The sequence below is a fragment of the Pinus tabuliformis genome, chromosome 2_1 (genome assembly GCF_031772625.1).
Source record: "Pinus tabuliformis cultivar Carrire ecotype Pingquan chromosome 2_1, CPIR1, whole genome shotgun sequence".
NCBI classification, from domain to species: Eukaryota; Viridiplantae; Streptophyta; class Pinopsida; order Pinales; family Pinaceae; genus Pinus; species Pinus tabuliformis.
In genome coordinates, this window is record NC_142299.1 from 206,385,639 (window position 1) to 206,404,225 (window position 18,587).

Here is an 18,587-nt window from a genome sequence, read left to right on the forward strand (position 1 = left end):
CCTAAAAGGGTTCAACTCACAGCCATATATCCTGATGACTGTGTGGTTTTGGTAGAGGTACCAATTACCAATGCTGTAGGACTTATTCAAATGGAGAATTCTCCTCATGTCATCAGTTAGTCTAGGAGGAGGAGTACCATGCAATACTGTCATGGCTGGATAAATGAATAAATCAATGAACTCAGAGTATGTGTAAGGTGATACAGAGGTATGATGAAAAACAGAGGTCCAGAACACAACTGACCTTGGACTTCCCTGGGCATTGAGTGGCTTCAAAGGAAAAGAGAAGGTGGCTGGCTGATAGAACAAGAATAGGTGGTATATATATGAGGTATACCTGAATAGTCTTTCCCTCTTCAAGTTCATAAACTGCTCATGGATTTTTTCTGCAATGTATGTAGCATAGTCATAGAGTACAGCTGGGGGTTTACCAGGAGAGAATATAGACAGCATTGCCATTATGCTATCATCCACATCCTCCATTCCCTTGAATCCTAGGGCATAGCTGATCAAATCCACTAACATCCTGCCCAATTCATTCAAGTACTGATATCCAATAGGAGGAGTTCTGATGGATTCAGAGCCTGGTTTTACAAACAGCTGATTGATTTTAATAAGTTGGTCACTTGACAGCTTGCTCCCTTTCTTTATCAAATTCTGCATATGGAGGGGGGTCAATTGCTTGGCAGTATGGAAGTGCAGCATTTCATTTATACTCTCTGGGGTAATCTGGAACAGGACTGAGCCTGTGGGGCTGATGACAGCTCTTTGGTTTGGGTCATAGCATTCCTGGCAGCTGTAGACCAACTCTGGCATAGGATTTACTTGGGGGAGGTTGTAGATGGGCAAGTTTGAGTCCCAAATTCCCAAGATGTCTGCCCCACTCAGGTGCTGGGCTTTCAACTCATTCAGCATTTGGATATTATATTTGGAGCCCATAAGAAACCAGTCCAGCATTTGATAATCCATGTCTCCCAGGGCTTTCCATGCTAATTCCTGGTGAGGAGCGTTGAGGGGCTTGATATTCAGAGCAATAGGAGTGTCCATGGTTTTCTTTAAGCTCAATAACTCTAATTAAATGGCTTAAAAGCACCAGCACAGAACAGAAGTGCTTTTTGTAAAAACAGTCTTGAATTTCAGGTATCAGAGGAGGAAATTATACAACAGCAATTGAAATACTGTTTACCTCAGGGACTGAGCTACTATCTGGTCTCACTATGTCTTCTTCAAATAGGTGAATTATGTAAACAAGAGTTTTTCGGGAATGCGCAGAGAATACCCCCTTTTTTGGTGAAAATACGGGCAACAAGGCTCAACTGGCGTTTTTGGACTTGACAATTACAAATGGGGGATATGTAGAGGGAAATGGCCGGTGAAATTATGAGTTTTATCTTCTTTCTAGCCCTCTGAGTAATCTTATTTTCAATTGCAGGCGTATGGAGGATAGAAAACGAAAAATACCTGGTAATTTACGAACAGAGGCCGTGTACGCGTGCAAGGTTGATGCTGTGGAGGTCGCCTTGGTCAATTGAGCAGGTTGGCAGAATTTTAGGACGTAAACGGTCATGCAGAGAAAACAGTAGAGAAACGCGCAAACCATGGGAAAAATAGGCGTTTTTGGCTTAATATGGGCTTTTTTATGATTTTGGCGCTTTTTAGTGATGACGTCAGCATGACGTCATTGGTGGGTCAAGGTCAAGTGACGTCATCGGGTGACGTGGCAGTATACTGTTGGTCCATGGGGGATGGTGCGGTGGCAGCCATGTCAGCGGCCAGGTGGACGAATAACAGAGGCGAGGACAAGCGGACATGACGTGGCGATGTACTGCTGGAAAACAGTTGGCGGTTAGGACCGTAGCGGTTACGGTTAAGGCTAGCCGCTACGGTCTCTCGGGGCGGTTTAGGTACGGTCCCAGAAATGTCAGACCCGGCTCCGAGAGCCTTCATTGCGCGACGCGTGGACTGGCCCTGACGTGACGCAACGTCACGTTCTCGGGCGTTAACTGTCGGCTGCGGGGGCTGCTCCGATATCATCGTGGATCGTCGGATCCTCGGGACTTGATCCGACGGTGGGCGGAGCAACAACATGCTCGGGTTATATGCGCGGGCGGAGAACTTTAATAATGGGTTTTTTGCAAGGTTTTGAATGTATTTCGGTTAAATGGAACCCGGGGGTGCTATTTGGAATAAACGTTAAAAGGGGGTTTTGGACCTTGGTAACCTTTGCAAAGAGGGTTTAGGGGTAAAAAAAGGGGTTCTTATGAGGTTTTAATACAAATGAAGGTTTGAAAGGTAAGTTGGGCTTTTGCAAGGGGGAGTGGGGTGGGACAGGTTCACCAAAGTGACCAGAGGTCATTTTGGTTCCTTTTTAAGAACTTATGGCTATAATGCCAAGGGAAGGGGTATTTATAAGATTTGGGACTTTATACACCATAGTGTTAGTATTATTAGGGGAAGGGTAAGATAGGGGAGCTATATAGTAAAATTTAGAGGTTAATATGAATGAGGGGAGCAAATGAAGGGGATCTTACTGAGTTTATCTGAAATTGATTTAGTTTAGAGACTAGATCAAAAAATAGAAAGTTTTTAGACAAGAAATGTGGCTTCTGAATGAACTAGAACCACCATAAAACCATGATCTCTCCATGAATCTCAGCTGAAAAGGGAATGTTAGTAATGAGATGAAGGGGGAAAGGGAGGTTAGTCATGCTCCTTGCTGCAATTTGATGGAATTAACCACTTTGTCCATTGATAGATTTTTCCTTGGAAAAACACCTCTTGACATATGTGTAATGGTGAAAATACCCTTTCTGCAACCACAACTGCTTACCCAGCTATTTTCCTAGCATTTTTTGTTTCTCCTTGGAGGGTGCATTTGGACTTACAAACCCTTACTTGCCTTTTCTTTTCTTTGGCTTTTTCTATATTCTTTTCTATCTACTTCTACCCTTATCTCTTCCAAGGTCCCAGATTGAGCTGTTGGGAACCTTTTCTTCTCTACCTGAACTACTGGTCTGCCAAGATTAAGCAGTGTGGACAGACTTCTTTCTCTATTCTATAACTCAAAATTAAAACATGGCATGATCCAGATTAAACTGTTGAATCATCCACCAAAATTGAAATAAGGTCATCAACATTTGAAACACTTTGCACACCTCTTTTCCTTTAGGAAATATGGGATCTTTGTAATACCAAAGCAGAGCATATTTGGACTTTCCTTGGCCAATCATGAAATATGAAACCTATTGGTATAGGTATCCAACACTGGGTTTTGACTGTGCAGGGGTAGTTTGAAGGGAAGGAAGGCTTGGGAAAGGTCAGGAGGACTAGGAGAGGTTCCAGGGGATCCCTAACATCATTCCACAGAAGTCCACAACGTTCAAGTGCTTGGCAACCGTGTTTACAGGCTTCTACAGGATGTCTGCAGGGGATCCTACAAAAAGCTCGAGATTTCTACAGGAAGTCTGCTAACTTCTACAGGATGTTCTGCAGTCGGAGTTTTGGGTGATGGAGGAGTGAAGGAGCTGTATGGGTGGATAGGTAGGATGAAAGGGGAGCTTGTGATGGCTTATGGGCAGAGAGATGAGATGGAGAGAGAGTGCGTAAAGTTGGTTGGTGGATAGAAGGGTGGAAGCAATGAAAGGTCAAAAAGATGGAGTTACGTGGACAGTAGAAGGGTTGGAAGGCAAACGAGTTGAACAGAGGATGAATAGGCGGCTTAGGCACGGTTGAGAAGAAGAAGAAAACAATAGAGTGATGCTGCGCAGTGTAAATGAAACAAATCGCCTATGTCTTGCACAAAACCGAGAATTCATCAACCTATTCTAACTGTGTTATTAAACCAACGAACAGCAATGTAAATTTTAGAGAGAAATCGTGCATGGTGTTGGAACGAAGAAGTATTGCTCAAGATCGGAATGCATGGACGGTTCTACAACTGAAATTATCGCGTTAAAGCTTGCATGAACATATAAAACTGTGTTTTTGGTGGTTGGCACGGTCTACACTCCCAATCTCTAAACAGAGGTGGCAGTGAGTGCACTATCAACCTTTTCTTGGAGCTCTGATGAATTATAATCCTCCTACTCTAATCTAAGCTGCTGAAAGCACTTTATCCATAAACTAATCCTACTTAATCACATCAAGAAAATTGGATCAGCAGACTGTGTTTTCCAAATGCATATCAAGGCAAAGAAACGAAGTGTTGAAAGGAAAGACAAGTAACAATACAAAGAAAAGGAGGTCTATTGCTCTCAGGTTGGGCCCTAACCTGAGAGCTATAGCTCCTCTAAGAACTCAGAATTGAATCCAAATATGCCTGCATTTTATTAAAAGATCATAATCATGAGTCTAACAACATGCCAAAACTGGCTTACAAAGAACAAAAACCAAGCTGTAGCTCGTACTCAGAATTTGCAACAAAAGTTCAAAAGTTCAAAAAGCTCCTATCAAAGGCTACGGCCTCAATATTTATACATGATGAGGACCAAGCTGGCCTCCTCAATTAGTGGAGCTTGCTTGTCCAACTAAAAGTAAACTGTTGTTCCTGTAGAATCCGTTGGCTACCTTCTAGCTCGGTGGTGATAACTGTTGGAGCGCGGAGTTGGGGTGGAGATCACGAGGGAGGTCATTCAAGGCTGTGGACAACCTCCCTATAAACCCGCAATGCCACCTTCGCTGTCTCCTTGTCTCCATTTGCGTGGTATTTGCTCCATTTAATGTCAAAAAACCTGAAATCATCATGTATTAGTCACATAGGCATAATGCCTACCTTTCTTCCTACAAATAACACGAATATACTAAGAAATGATGCATAAGTGATAAAAGATGAAGGGTTGAGCAAGGTAAGTAGGCCAAATGAGCCCAAATTGTTACCAAAAATTGGGGCTCATCAATGAGAGACAAAGAGACGTTTCTTGCGACGGAGGAGATGATGATAAGAAGCTTTGAGGCCAGGATAAAAGGGTTGAGAGTGGGTGAAAGTATATCGAAGTTCTTGATTTAAAGTCTTACATTCATCATCGTACCATTTATTCATGGGGCGAGATCCAACTTTTGGGGAAATGGAAGTGGAACGAGTGGAGTGGGGGAAGGATTTGAGTGTTGCTTCCCAAATGGCAGATCAAAGACGCGTGTATTTAGTGGAAGTAGAATCAAGCAAGGAGAATTGGGTCTCTGGTGGGATCATCTTGCATAGAAGAGGTGCTTCGAGATTCTACAAAGGAACTTCATAGAGTGTGGAAAATACCCCTAGTCATGGGTGGCGACAAAGCCCTAACAATGCAAAATCAAGTGGTGGAAAAGCGAGTTATGTGAAGGACAAGACTCTAGTACCAGTGTTTCAAGATCTACAGCTTATTCGAGGGCATAGGGCTCTTTCCTGAGGGTGGTTTTTCCTTAAGGCCATATCGAGGGCGTCATTAAGAGGAGAGGGCTTTCTCCTCAAAAATGAAATTCAGCAGGAGTTATGCTTAGGAGACTCTACTAAGTCAAGTTCTTGATATAGCCCAAGGCCTAAGATTTCCTACGGTGTACCTCGATTTGTTTCAGGGGTTTGGGATGAATTTCGTTAGGCTTGTGTGATGGAAAGGGTCGTGGGAGAAAATATATTAGGCCCAGAGCCCAAGTTAAAGCTCACCTTGATGTGGTAATAAGTAAACAACAATCCATCGACGGGGCGCTTAGAGCAGCGAATACAATCCTTTAATTATAGCGATCTCACTAGCCCTTCCAAAAAATTAGCCCTTCGTAGGATGGTTAGCAAAATCAATCCTAATATCATTCTCCTTCAAGAGACCCTAGGTGATGGAGATGCAGTGACGAATCTATTAGAAGACTTATTTCAACGCTAGAACTTTTTTTGCTACGATGCCCGAGGATTTCATGGTTGAAACTTTTTTTTGCTTTGATGCTTAGGGAAGATCTAGGATATTAGCAATAGTGTGGAATCCTCGAAACATAAGCTCTCTCCATTCCTAGGGCTTTGAATCAGCATTAGGAACTTTTGATTGTAAATATGTATGGGCTCTCTATGGAAAGAGTGCAATTTTGGGAAGCTCTACTCCAAAGGAAATTATAAGCTCAAATATGTCAATCTTGGGAGGGCACCTCATTTTCTATAGATGCAAATGAAGTGTTGGGGGTGCATGCCAAGCCAAACCATTATATGATTTCTTTGCACACTCCTTGATGGATGATCACCTAGTAGATGTGGAGATGGTTAAGGCAATGTCAACCTAGAGAAATAAGCGGGTTGGAGAGGGAAGAGTGGCCAAGAGACTCGACTGCTTCCTTCTAGCAAAGAGTTTGTGGAGGCACTACCGCTAGTTTGTTAATGAGTGGGAAGTGGGGGGAATCTAGTTTGTTAATCGCTGAGAAGTGAGGGGGTTTGTTCACCACCCAATCTTCCTAGAAATTAAAGTAAAAAACCAGCAAGTCCTTTCAAATTTAACTCATCTTGGTTAAGTGACAAAGATTTCCTAAAGATGGTTTGCGTTGCATGGACTCCTTACAATCATTAGATATCATTAGCTAGGGACTTCAGCGGCAACTTAGTTTGCTTCAAAATTGTCCAAAAACCAAACAAGCCACCCTCCTTTCGACAACACAAAAAGGAGTGTTGGATGAACAAGCTCTTGGGGGGTGGTGGGGGTCGGTTCCACTGAAGAATCAAAGGGCAAGTGGGGTCAATTGGAAGCCTCTAGGAGAATACTTCTAGAGAAAAAGGAGGCTACTTAGGTTGAAGAGCAAGGTTGTTTGGCTAGAGTGTGGGAAGATAACACCAAGTTTTTCCAAAACTACGCCAAGGGTAGGGAAATGTCCAACACAATATGGAAGCTACAAGATCAAGAAGGGAACTAGGCCTCCCCTTTTGAGGATTTGGCTCTCATGGGGAAATGGCATTTCAATAATCTCTTTCAAACATAGGGAAATTCAATGGCAAAGATTGTACGATTGGCACAATTGTTCCCAAGTTTTGTGAATGAGGATAACCAGTAACTTAAGGAGGAAATCTCCAAAGAAGAGCTCAAAGCAGTCATTTCAACTCCATGTTCATAGCCTTGATCCCCAAGTTCATAGCCTTGATCCCCAAAGTGGATCATCCTTGTATTTTTTACAACTTCACACTGATATCACTATGCAACTTTACATATAAAATAAACCCAAAAATAATTGCGAGAAGAATCAAGCCCATCATCTCGAGAGCAATCTTCCGGGAGAAGTTTGGTTTCTTGGAAGGTCATCAAATTGACGAAGCTATAGGGGTGACGTACAAAGGTTTTCAAAACTCGGAATTTGAAATGTGTGATCCTAAAGATTGACCTCTCCAAGGCCTGCAACAAAGTAAACCAATTATACATCACCTTTTGCCGTCTCATTTAGGTTTTAATTTCTCTTTTGTTGTCCTCATCAATTGTTCAATGTCACCCTTCTTTCAAGCACAAAGGGGTCTAAAGCAAGGTTGCACCCTTTACACCCTGTCCCCATTACTCTTCCTCCTAGTAGCAAAATGCTTAAGCATGATGTTGGGGGAAGCAAAGCACAAGGAGGAATTCAAGGGGGTATGGCAGTGGTCAGCGATCTTTCTATCACACATCTATTGTTTGTAGATGCAATGAGGGTTTAAGGCAGGATGCAACAAATTTGATAATAAATGCTATCAAATCTACTCTTTCCACAAACTACCTTGATGATGATGAATTATTTCATTTGCACACTTTTCTCCCTTAGCCTACTATTCTATTTGATGAGGGCTTAAAATATTTGGGATTCCACTTGAAGTCGGACAATGATAAGAACGCTAACTGGTCTTGGTTGGTAGAGAAACTAGAGAAAAGGGTTAAAACAATGGAGTTTTATAGGGCTATGCAAAGCAGGGACACTAGTGTTGGGATTGCTTGGAAGAGTATTGCAATTCCAAAAGCGTGAGCTGGTTGGGGGCTAAAATCATCGCCTTTTTAGACAAAGCTCTTGCGGCAAAGGTCAATTGGAGGCTCTTGTCTACCCAAAGCCTTTGGACATCAGTGGTGCATCAAAAGTAGTACTTCACATATCGCGATAATATCATAATTATCGTGATATTACGCCAAAATGCTCCTCACTAATATTATCACCATAAATTCCCTATTTTGAATATATGAGGATAATTTAGTTTATCACAATAATTTAGGTAATTGTCACGATAATTTCAAAATTATCACACTGCTTCTATCAATTTACCAAAAGAGGAATCTTTTAAACCAATTTTTTTAAAGTGAGTTGGGGGATTGAGGTGTGAGGATAATCTGCCTATTTCCATGAACCAAACAAGAAGAAATCTATTGTTTTCATTACCCAATATTCATCATGAGCTACATATCCTAGTAGTTAAAAGTAGTATCAAATTCTCAAAGTAAAAATGACATTTTCCTCTCTTGCATTTTCATCATTTTACTTTAATTTTTAATATTGCCATTAATTGAGTCATGATATTTGAGAGTGGTTTCAACTTCATTGGATTTCATATGGAGAAAGTAGAATTTTAGAAAACACTAAAATTACAGTAGACTAAAAAAAATTAAGATTAAAGGATTTGGCAAGATTGCAATGTTTCTAGACGATTTTGTAATGTACGATGGTATGGAACTAATATTTAATCAAGATCATCAACTCCCATGTGTACCTTGATGTTGGTGGCATTGATTGTTGAGCTCCTCCCTCATCGCCCTGGTGAAAATATACACTTTACTCAAGCAAAATCAATCATTAGGATATTCAGCGCTTTCTATCTTATCTTAATGCTTAGTGGATGATCTTAATGCGGAGGATCCCAATATAGGCAATGGTTTTGATGTTGTGAACCTATTTGTTATAGCGTGATTTTCTTTAGATTTTGGAGGCCATTTAGAACCTCTTTATTGATCTATTTTGATTTAATGACAGATTGCACTTGATGATATTTTGGTTACATGCACTGTGCACCCTTGATATATACATGAGACAATTTGCATATTTATGTATAATAATTTGGGTTCATATAGATGCACATAAATTATGTGGTTTTCAAAATTTGAATATTTTATGTACTTTTTGGTTGACCTCTTTTGATCCAGTTTCAATAACAATCCCAAAGATGATGTGACCATTTTCCATCAAGCAAACAAGTGGAAATTCGTTGTCTATGTTTCATCTCATCAAATACATCTATTTTTGTTTTGATGTGATTTTGTATCATTGTGTTAATGACTGAGGACAAATATCATATTTCAATATCGATATCTGATATATTACTTGACATCTTATACATCTCATATATCATTTTATTTTCATATTTGTGGAGTGATGTGTTTATTTGCCATTGATGTTGTTTTATAAATTTGAAATTTGAAAAAAATGATTATTTCTGTATTTTTTTAAGTCTCCCCGATATTGTTGATAATTTAAATTTTGGACCTTGTCAATATCGATAAATGTAACATTGTCAAAATCCTTTTCTCCAACGAAGAATGGGTCATGCTTCCAGCAAGACCAGGGACAAATGTCTCAATCATTTGGAAGGCAGTTGCAACATGTTTTAACCATATCGAGGATGGGCTCGGTTGGAGACTTGGAAATGGTCAGAGGATGTGAATTGGAGTCGACCCCTGGTTTGGGTGGCAGTGTGAATTTTCACCTCACCCCAGAGCCGGTGGCCATATTTAATAACAAAGGCTATTTTAGGCTATCCCAGGTAGAGGACCATACACAAAAAACCATCTGGACCCAGGGCTAGTTATCTGCTAGGCCATTGGACATACCTGATAATTTTTCTGGACAATGGGAAAGATCTACAGCGGCCCTTCAAAATTCTCACATCAGATTGGGGACAAGGCAAGATGAACTATTGTGGGCCTTTTCGCCTTTTGGTGACTACACCCCAAAAAGCTAGGATAGCAGCACCTCATTGTTGATCAACTAAATGGCATTCAAGCCTGGTGGTGGAAGCCTTTGTGGAAGATAAAATGCTTGGCAAAGGCTCGGCTACTTATGTGTTGCATAAGAGAAAACAAAGTTCCAACCTCGGACATAATCCAGAAGCTCCAGATTGAAGGTCCAAGCTGGTGCAGCTTATGCAAATCCGAGGAAGAGACTGCCAGTCATCTTTTCATTCAATGCCCGTTCACACAGTTTGTTTAGGCTGTTTGTAAGGGAAAGAGCTAATCAGCCATATATTGAGTATTTAATGCCCTCAGAGCAGCACGCGATTTAAGGCGATACCACGGGAGTGGTCAAATTCGGCATTAAATAATATTTACCCGCTCCAGTGTTATCGGGCTAAGTGGCGTGCTGCTCTGAAGGCATTAAATACCCAATATATGGCTGGTTAGCTCCAGCCGTTTGTAAGACCCGAGTGAATGGAGAGGTGGAACAATTCTGGAAGCATGGCACGGCGGGTGGAATAACAGCGAAGTTTGCACGTTACGGCATGTGGCTAGCCCGAAACAATACAATTTTCCAAGTGTTCTCTTCCCCAAATAGGACAGCCACACATCTTTAGCCATTTTCCAGCGCTTGCCACGAAAAGGGATGATCCTCACTCCCAGGATCATTAATGCTGGAGAAATTTACTGCTCAAAGCCGTGGGATTTCCCAGGATCATTGATGCTGGAGAAATTTACAGCTCAAAGCCGTGGGATTTTCCCAGGATCATTAATGCTGAAGAAATTAACTGCTCAAAGCCGTGGGCTTTTCTTTGGTGGGGCATCCCAGGGGGGTGCTGTTCTGCACCTCACAGATTCTCACAGATTTCCACTGGTCTGCCTAATGGAAAGCACCAATAACTATGTCGAGTTTATGTCTCTGAAACTGCTATTATTATTTGCAATTGAAAAAGGATGTAAGAGTCTACAAATTTTTGGTGATTTCCTTTTGGTCATCAATTGGGTAAAATGAGTCCAGAGATGCCACCATCAAATTTTGTTGCCTTTGTTGGAAGAGGTTATCACAATAAAATATTCATTTGACCTTTGTTTTGTATGTCACATATACAGGGTGCAGAACAGCTCCACACGTGTCTTTTCTAAAGAGGGTATTCGGCAAGCTTATGGGCAGTGGTTGATCCAGAAAGATAGCGAAGGTGAACATTTTGACTTTTACAATAGGCCCTTTATTGATGGTGACCTCCTGGGCTCTTCTCACAGATAAGGCATTATGTCTCGGCAGGATTTGCAGTGTTTCACTCACGGCCACCACTACAGCTACTTAAAGTTTTTGCTGTTACAGCATATGAAATGAAAATTTTGTAAATATTGGAAAATATTGTAAACTTGTATGATGTATCGGCCCCTCGAAAGGGGAGTTTGTGATGTTTATTTATAGAGTTTAAAAGTATAGGATGCTCTATTTCAGAGAAGAAACTTCTATTTTCTCAGTTGGAAAGACCCACCGTGCAAGGAAGCCATACACAGTATGCATCTACAGAATGTATTTGTTCATTTTGCTAACGAAAATTATATGATTTTTCCAAGGGGAAAAAGGGAACAAAATCTGATCATTTATCTGGTGCAGAAAGCAGAAGATGTTTAGCATCCAGAATATAAAGATGTTCCTGGTAGCAAATATTCACAATATTAAGCATGCAAACGAAGATAATTTTATTTTCCAAACAAAAAGAGAAAACTAAGATGTAGACAAAACATAAGCATTAAAAAAAGCCACAGGAGGTAGCTCAAATCAGCCGGTTTGAGTACCGTGCTGTCCTCTCATCAGCCGGTTTGAGTACCATACTGTCATAGAGCAGAGCCGGCTTCAATTGTTCCTGTAAGGGTTGACTGGATTGAGTAGCATGCTGTTATAGAGCAGACCAGGCTTCAATTGCTCTTGTTAAGGTTGACCGGTTTGGCAGCTCGTAGCAATGGGGACGAAAATCCATGGCTGAGTTTCAAAGGGCAAGGCATGCTGGCCTACATGAATAGGTTCGCTAAGGACACCATTCACAAATATTAATAATATTAGGAAACATCCGGGGTTATGCAAGGTATACTAGTCTACCTGAACAAGTTAACTATGGACACCATTCTCAAATATTACAAATATGGGGAAGCATCCAGGGCTATGCAAGGTATACTAGTCTACATGAACAAGTTCACTATGGACACCATTCACACATGTCGGGAAGCATCCAAAGAACCACCATTTATATGGATAAGCTTCCAGTATTGACCAGAACAGATCTATCATGGACACCGCTGGAAGAGATTTATGGACACCATTCATAAATTTCGGTTTATGGGGCATTGTGGGGACACCATTCACTAATATCACAAATGTAGGGAATTATCCAGGGTTGAGCAGTAGACTGTTTTTAGACTATTTCCAAAAAAAACACGTTGAGACAAAATAACAGTCAAACTGTAATTCTTTTTAGGGCACTAAATGTAGTGTTTTTGAAAAACATACGAAAGTACAGATCAAAAATCTAGCCATGAATACTTTACAGGCTCTGTCCATGTCTAACTTCTTCCCAATAATACCGTTCATGCTCCTTATCCCTCACTTAACAAATTAAATAGTTATGGTCAAGAGCTTATCAATCTTGCTAGCTGAACAGCAATTTACAAGTTAACCACAAACTTTGTGGTATTTCCTTCTAAAAATTGTTTGACAAAATAAGATCAGGGCTGTGCTCAGTATTGGCTGCGCATTAACAATACACAGTTAAAAACCAAAGTATTCAGTGTAAAATTCTGAAAACCACTCCAGCATCAGAAATACTCCATCTCATTATTTCGTGATGTAATATCCATTGCCCCGTGCTGGACTGATTCAAGAATGATTCTGCGCGATTGATAGTCATGACCGCCTCACTGGTGATCGACTGCTAGGACAAATATAAAAAAGGAGTTAAACCTTTGATGAGTAACTGATGTGAAATTTCTAGATATATATGTGATCCATACACACCTGCGGTTCCGTTCAAGAAGGGGACTTGCATCTCTGCCATAATCTGGACTATTCCTCTGTGGGCGGCTGGCATAAACAGGACTTGCAGCCCTGCCATAATCAGCACCACGCTTCTCTGGACGCCTTGCATAAATAGGACTTGTAGCCCTACCATAGTCAGGACTGCACCTCTCTGGACGCCTAGCATAAGGACTTGGAGCCCTGCCATAATCAGGACTGCCTCTCATTGCACGCCTTCCATAGATAGGACTTGCCGATCGATCACGGCCATGATCCTCTCCAGGTCTTCCATACCGACCTCCTCGAATGGGGCTGGAAGGTCCACCTCTTCTATTGCCATCCTCACGTTGGGCGTATTCCACTGTGATCACCCTATCTAATAATTTGCTGAATATGTCCAATCATATAACAAATAAAAGATCAGCAACATAAAACAAAAACAAAAACAAAAAAAAATACTTGGGCCACTTTGTTTACATAAGGAAGCAGAAATTAAACAGAAAAAACTCAGAATGCTATTGTACAGTCTCATTCACTAGGCTGAATGCAAGGTATCAAGCAAATGATGATATGGAAATGAATTCTACAAATGCCATTTAAACAGAGTTTCCAAGAAGCACTTTGAAATAAAGCAATTCAACTAACCTCACATCAGCAACATTTAAAAAAAAATGTACTCAATGTTTAGCTATGTTCCACCAAGACTCTGGGACAGGGAGATGCACAGTGGGAGTACCTTCAAATTTTAGGGAAATTTAAGGGGACGGAAACATTGGTGTATATAATTTTTTTAATATATATATATATAATATAAGCATAAATACATTGATCCGTACATAATTAAATTAAATGATGAAATACACCAATCCATAATCATCATTCGTACTGATACATACATATTGTTCATACTCATCATTCATCCATACACCATGAGATCCAATAAGGAAATACATTGATCCATATTCATCAATCATCATTCGAGAATCTACATTGATTTGAAAATTATATTCATCATTCATTATGCTAGACTCTCAATTGACTTAAAATTTGAATTTATCGTTCATCGTTCTAGAATCCAATTAGTACTAAGCAAAATACACTAAATACACTATAGTAGATACTGAAGTTTGCAGAGTGGAATAATAAATTGATATAACTCAAACTCAAAAATAGTGAAAAGCAATAACTTATAAGTCAAACAATAAGTCTGAGGTCATCAATATCCAGAGTCAAGACTCAAAACATTGAAACTGAAAATAAAAAATGGGCAATAAGCATTGTAGGAGCACCGCAGGGGAGTAGAGCCAACAGTTACTGGTAAGTCAGATCGTGCTACAAGGTAAGTTGAACAGAGGTAAGCTTGGTAAGTGGAATGAGTGAGTTAGGGATTTGCACATTAGTTTATCTTTTGATATTTGTTATGTATTTTTCTTTTTAGCTTTAATTTTCATTTTTTCTTATTTTGTTTTTAATGATTTTTTCAATTTTTTAGGGTTATGTGCAAAATTGAGGGGACACATCTCCCCTCAAAAAGGATGCTTCTAAGTGTCCCCTTAGACCCCACTCTAAGGGGGAACACCCAAAAGCACCCCTTTTGAGAAAATGCACCCTCCACACTGGGGAGACATTTCCCCATGCGTCTACCCAGAAGGGGGACATGGGAAATGTTTCCCAAGCATTCCCGTCCCAAGTGTGTGGGAAGCTTCCCGTCCCAAGTGTGTGGGAAGCTTGAGGTGCATGCACCCCACCCCAGGGATGTATCCCCATGGAACACTGATGTTTACTGAACAAAGCAAAAAATTAGAGAGAATAAACTCAACATGCCGTTTCATACACTAGGTTGAATGCAAGGTACTAAACAAATGATATGGAACGGGCAAATAATTCGTTTAGACAGAATGTTACAGACATGCATTTTGAAAATAACCGCATTACCTCATATGCGTGGCGTCAAAAGCTTTTGTTGCTTCTTCTTGTGATCCGTAATGAATAAATGCAAAATTCCTTCTAATCCGTACATTGAGGACCTCACCATAGGGCTCAAAATGTCTTTCGAGGTCCTTGACTCTGGTGTCGTACGGGTCAAAGTTTATCACAAATAATGTTTTTGTTGGCTTCAAACCTGTCACAGATCTTCTTCCATCTTCAGATCGGCGAAGACCTCGTTCAGCATGCTGCAGGAATTTCAAAAAGAAGGCAGTTAGTTATCTTATATTAGCAGAGCAGCAACAGCAATTGCTTCAAATCTTGTATCTGAAAACATAATCTATCTACAGCCCGTGAATTAAAGCCCAGCTCTAATATTTGAAAATGTATAAAATGATGACCTTTGTCCACTCTACGGTTAGCCGACGCCTTTGCCTGCCAAATTCTGTCTTGTCAAGTGCTCGGATTGCATCCTCTGCATCACGCTCATCTTCCATATAGACAAAAGCATAACCTATAGCAATAAAAGAGATTCAATAAAGAAATAAAATATTGAATTGCAATCACACTTGCAGTGTGGCGTTGCCGCAAATGATTTTATATATAAGGCTACGACAAAGAAAAAAAATACAACACCTGTTACTTATTGTCGTAAAGACTTGCTGCATTAGGAGACATTAGGCACAAACCTTGCATGTTGTACTAAATTGTATCAGGTAAATCTAATCCGTAAGTGGCTGTAAGGTCATCCATCAGATAAGTGCCGTCACCAGTTATGCTCCATTCTGATTGCAGTGGTGTGTCATGGATTCTATCTCTTGACATGCTTGAGCCTGAATGATGACTTAAAATGGCTTGGGAGGGATGAAAAATAATGGTGTCGTGAGAAAAATGCAAGATGTCATTTGTGTATCAACTTTGCTGAACAAGGCTATTAGCTGATCCATGGCATGATGAAAGAATATGCACAGGATCTCCAGCAAGAGCATGGATGCTGTTAAGTATTCCTGCGTCAAAGAAATTTTTGAGTACAGAGGCCTACATTTCAAAAATGTTGCTGCTTAAACTTAGCTTGTAGCCTTGGATATGAACCATAGAGGTTACTGTTACCAATTACCAGTTGGAAAGAAGACTGAAAATCATGCATTCGACATGATTTCCAAATCTAAAATCAAAATGATTTTGTTTATATACTTTATTCCATTAAGAATAATAGCTGCAGCTATATCTTCTCCCACGGGAGATCTTTTACAGTAAGCCTCTGCATTCTGTTAGATAGGTGTGATATTTCCATCCAATGAGGACAATAATTTTCACTGGAAGCAGAATTCTAAGTTCGCCCATTAATTGGGTTTAGGTACGGAAGCGTACAATGTTAGAATCCAAAACATTCAACTCTCTTGAGAACAATGGTCCATGAATAACTCAGACTATGCAGGTCTTTTACATTTTAGAAAAACATAACTGAAAAATGTTCTTAACGTTTCCCTTTATACAACAATTTGCTTCCGAATGAACTGAAAAGACCATTTAAAGTTTTCTAAATTCAGATACAGAATCCTCTTACGGGGACGAAAAGGTTAAACAAGATTTATTCATTTGTTCGGACAGACTTGAACAGGGTTTAAACAGCCTACAAAGAGATACAAGTTCAGGGTTTTGACAAACTACGGATGGTATTTATAGTGTTTAAACCAATGGTAACCAGAGTCATACGTAGGACAAAATATTGTCAGGTAAAAGGGTTTACAGAGGTCTGTTACGGCAATATACTACTATAAATACATTTAGATATATCGATAGATATTGGATATTAATATGAATACTGTGATGATCGTTACCTGATTTCATATCAACCCTCTCGACTCTTCCATATTTTCCAAACAAACGCTCGATCTCTGACTGCCGAACCTCGTACTCTATGTTTCCACAGTACAACGGCTTCATGGCTAACCCCGGTGTCTTCTTCAACGATTGGATCTGCACATAAAAACACCCAACAAAATAATGTCTGTGTCAAAACCTAGGTTTGAAAATTCATATAACCCTTCAGGGTCTCTCTGAAACCCTGGGTATAAAAAATCATGAAGCCCTTTAGGGTTTCTTCGAAGGATCAAAGGTTGAAGCGGGCAGAATGAAATGAATGTACATGTAAGAAATCTGAAAAGTCAGAACACAGGATGTTAAACCGCCCAAGAAAGACTTACCGAGAAGAGATAGCTCAGCGAGACGAACAGATCCGTAAGACTATCTTAGCCACAGAGAGTAGGCAAGGCGAGTTCTATGGTAAGGTCAGCCATTACATAGTTCCATTTAAATATAGAAAAATTGCATGTGTTAGGGAATACGGTTTTTCTATAGCAATGTAACCCGAGGTGTCCAACGAAGCAATGCATGTTGGTGTCTCTGACATATTGTGAATGGGGAAAGGGAGTTCTAGGTTGAGTGAAAGGTCGGTTGAGTGGAATGGAGTTATGGGTTAAGTAAAAGTGGAATGTTGTTATTTATTAAAGTTTTGGAAAAAATAAAAGATATTAAATTGATATTTTTTTAATTGGTGGATGATTATTTTTATGTGATTTTAAATTGTATTGTTAAATATAAAAATTATTAGTAAAATGTCATAATAATTTAATTTTTGTTTTTATAATTTATTAATATCACTTTTCAAAAAACATGAAGCATTTTAAAATCAAAATATTTTATTTTAATCTAATTTTATAACTTTTTTAAAATTAGAATTTAATATTTACAGTATAACAAGATTCTTACCATTTAATATTTTAATATTTACCATTGGTGGTCCGACTTATCTCGTAGCCAAGTTCCTCGATGCAAAGTTGAGACCCTTGGTTGGGAAGACTGAGTTCTTTGTCAAAGACTCAGCTTCTTTTATTGAGGATCTTAAGAGAATTAAACTTGAGCCCGAGGACATTCTGGTAAGTTTCGACGTGGTCTCTCTTTATACTTGTATTCCTATCAATGAGGCCTTGGAGGTTATTAATAAGCTAACTGACCCTGATACGGCTATGTTAGTTGAGCTTTGTCTTACCTCCACCTTTTTCAGCTTCGAGGGAGAATTCTATGAGCAGACTTGCGGAGTTGCCATGGGCTCCCCCTTGTCCCCTGTCGTCGCTAATCTCTTCATGGAGGAGTTTGAGTCTAAGGCTTTGGCCTCCTCTCGTCTCTTACCGAAGCTTTGGAAAAGATTCGTTGATGACACTGGTGTTGTCTGGTCTCATGGTCCTGATGAGCTGGATCGTTTCTTCAGTCACCTCAATAACCAATCCGCCGCCATTAAATTCACGATGGAAAAAGAAGATAATGGTTGTCTTCCGTTCTTGGATGTTCTCATCTCTAAGAAGGTGGATGGTTCCTTTTCTCATCAGGTGTTTAGAAAGAAGACGCATATTGAGCAATACTTGCATGCTTCTTCGCACCATTTCCCCGCTCAGAAGTTAAGGGTTCTTAGCACGCTTGCCACCCGTGTTGTAAGAATTTCTGATAAGGAGAGCCTGGAAACGGAGAAAGCTCATCTCCTATATGTCTTTGAGAAGAATGGTTACAATAGGCACCTCGGTCAAAAAGCCTTCCTCAAGGCCAAGAAGGAGCCTTCAATCCGAAGGGTTCCTAAAGATCATATCATGGGTGTGAACCTTCCTTACATCCAAGGGACCATGGATAGGATTGCGAGGATTCTGAGGAAGTATGATGTGCCCGCAACTTTTAGACCTCTCAAC

At 40.1% G+C, this 18,587-nt stretch overlaps 1 protein-coding gene across 1 annotated transcript; it reads right to left on the bottom strand.

The window, feature by feature from the left end:
* Nucleotides 1–12,358: 12,358 nt before the first annotated feature.
* Nucleotides 12,359–17,212, bottom strand: LOC149199462 (serine/arginine-rich splicing factor RS41-like). Its single transcript, XM_089402452.1, has 6 exons — nt 17,055–17,212; nt 16,689–16,827; nt 15,249–15,361; nt 14,857–15,095; nt 12,922–13,308; nt 12,359–12,835 (listed from the first exon to the last, which is right to left on the bottom strand). Exons 2-6 carry the CDS (start codon nt 16,792–16,794, stop codon nt 12,811–12,813), a joined length of 870 nt encoding a protein of 289 aa, XP_089258578.1. The 5' UTR covers nt 16,795–16,827; nt 17,055–17,212; the 3' UTR covers nt 12,359–12,810.
* Between the last annotated feature and the right edge of the window lie 1,375 nt (nt 17,213–18,587).

Excerpts from the sequence above, each read along its gene's own strand:
- LOC149199462 (XM_089402452.1), bottom strand. The coding sequence starts at position 16,794 with ATGAAGCCGTTGTACTGTGGAAACATAGAGTACGAGGTTCGGCAGTCA. Across the intron at positions 13,309-14,856 it reads TTTGACGCCACGCATATGAG|CAAATTATTAGATAGGGTGA; the intron begins GTAATGCGGTTA and ends GGACATATTCAG. Across the intron at positions 12,836-12,921 it reads CTTCTTGAACGGAACCGCAG|TCGATCACCAGTGAGGCGGT; the intron begins GTGTGTATGGAT and ends TTGTCCTAGCAG.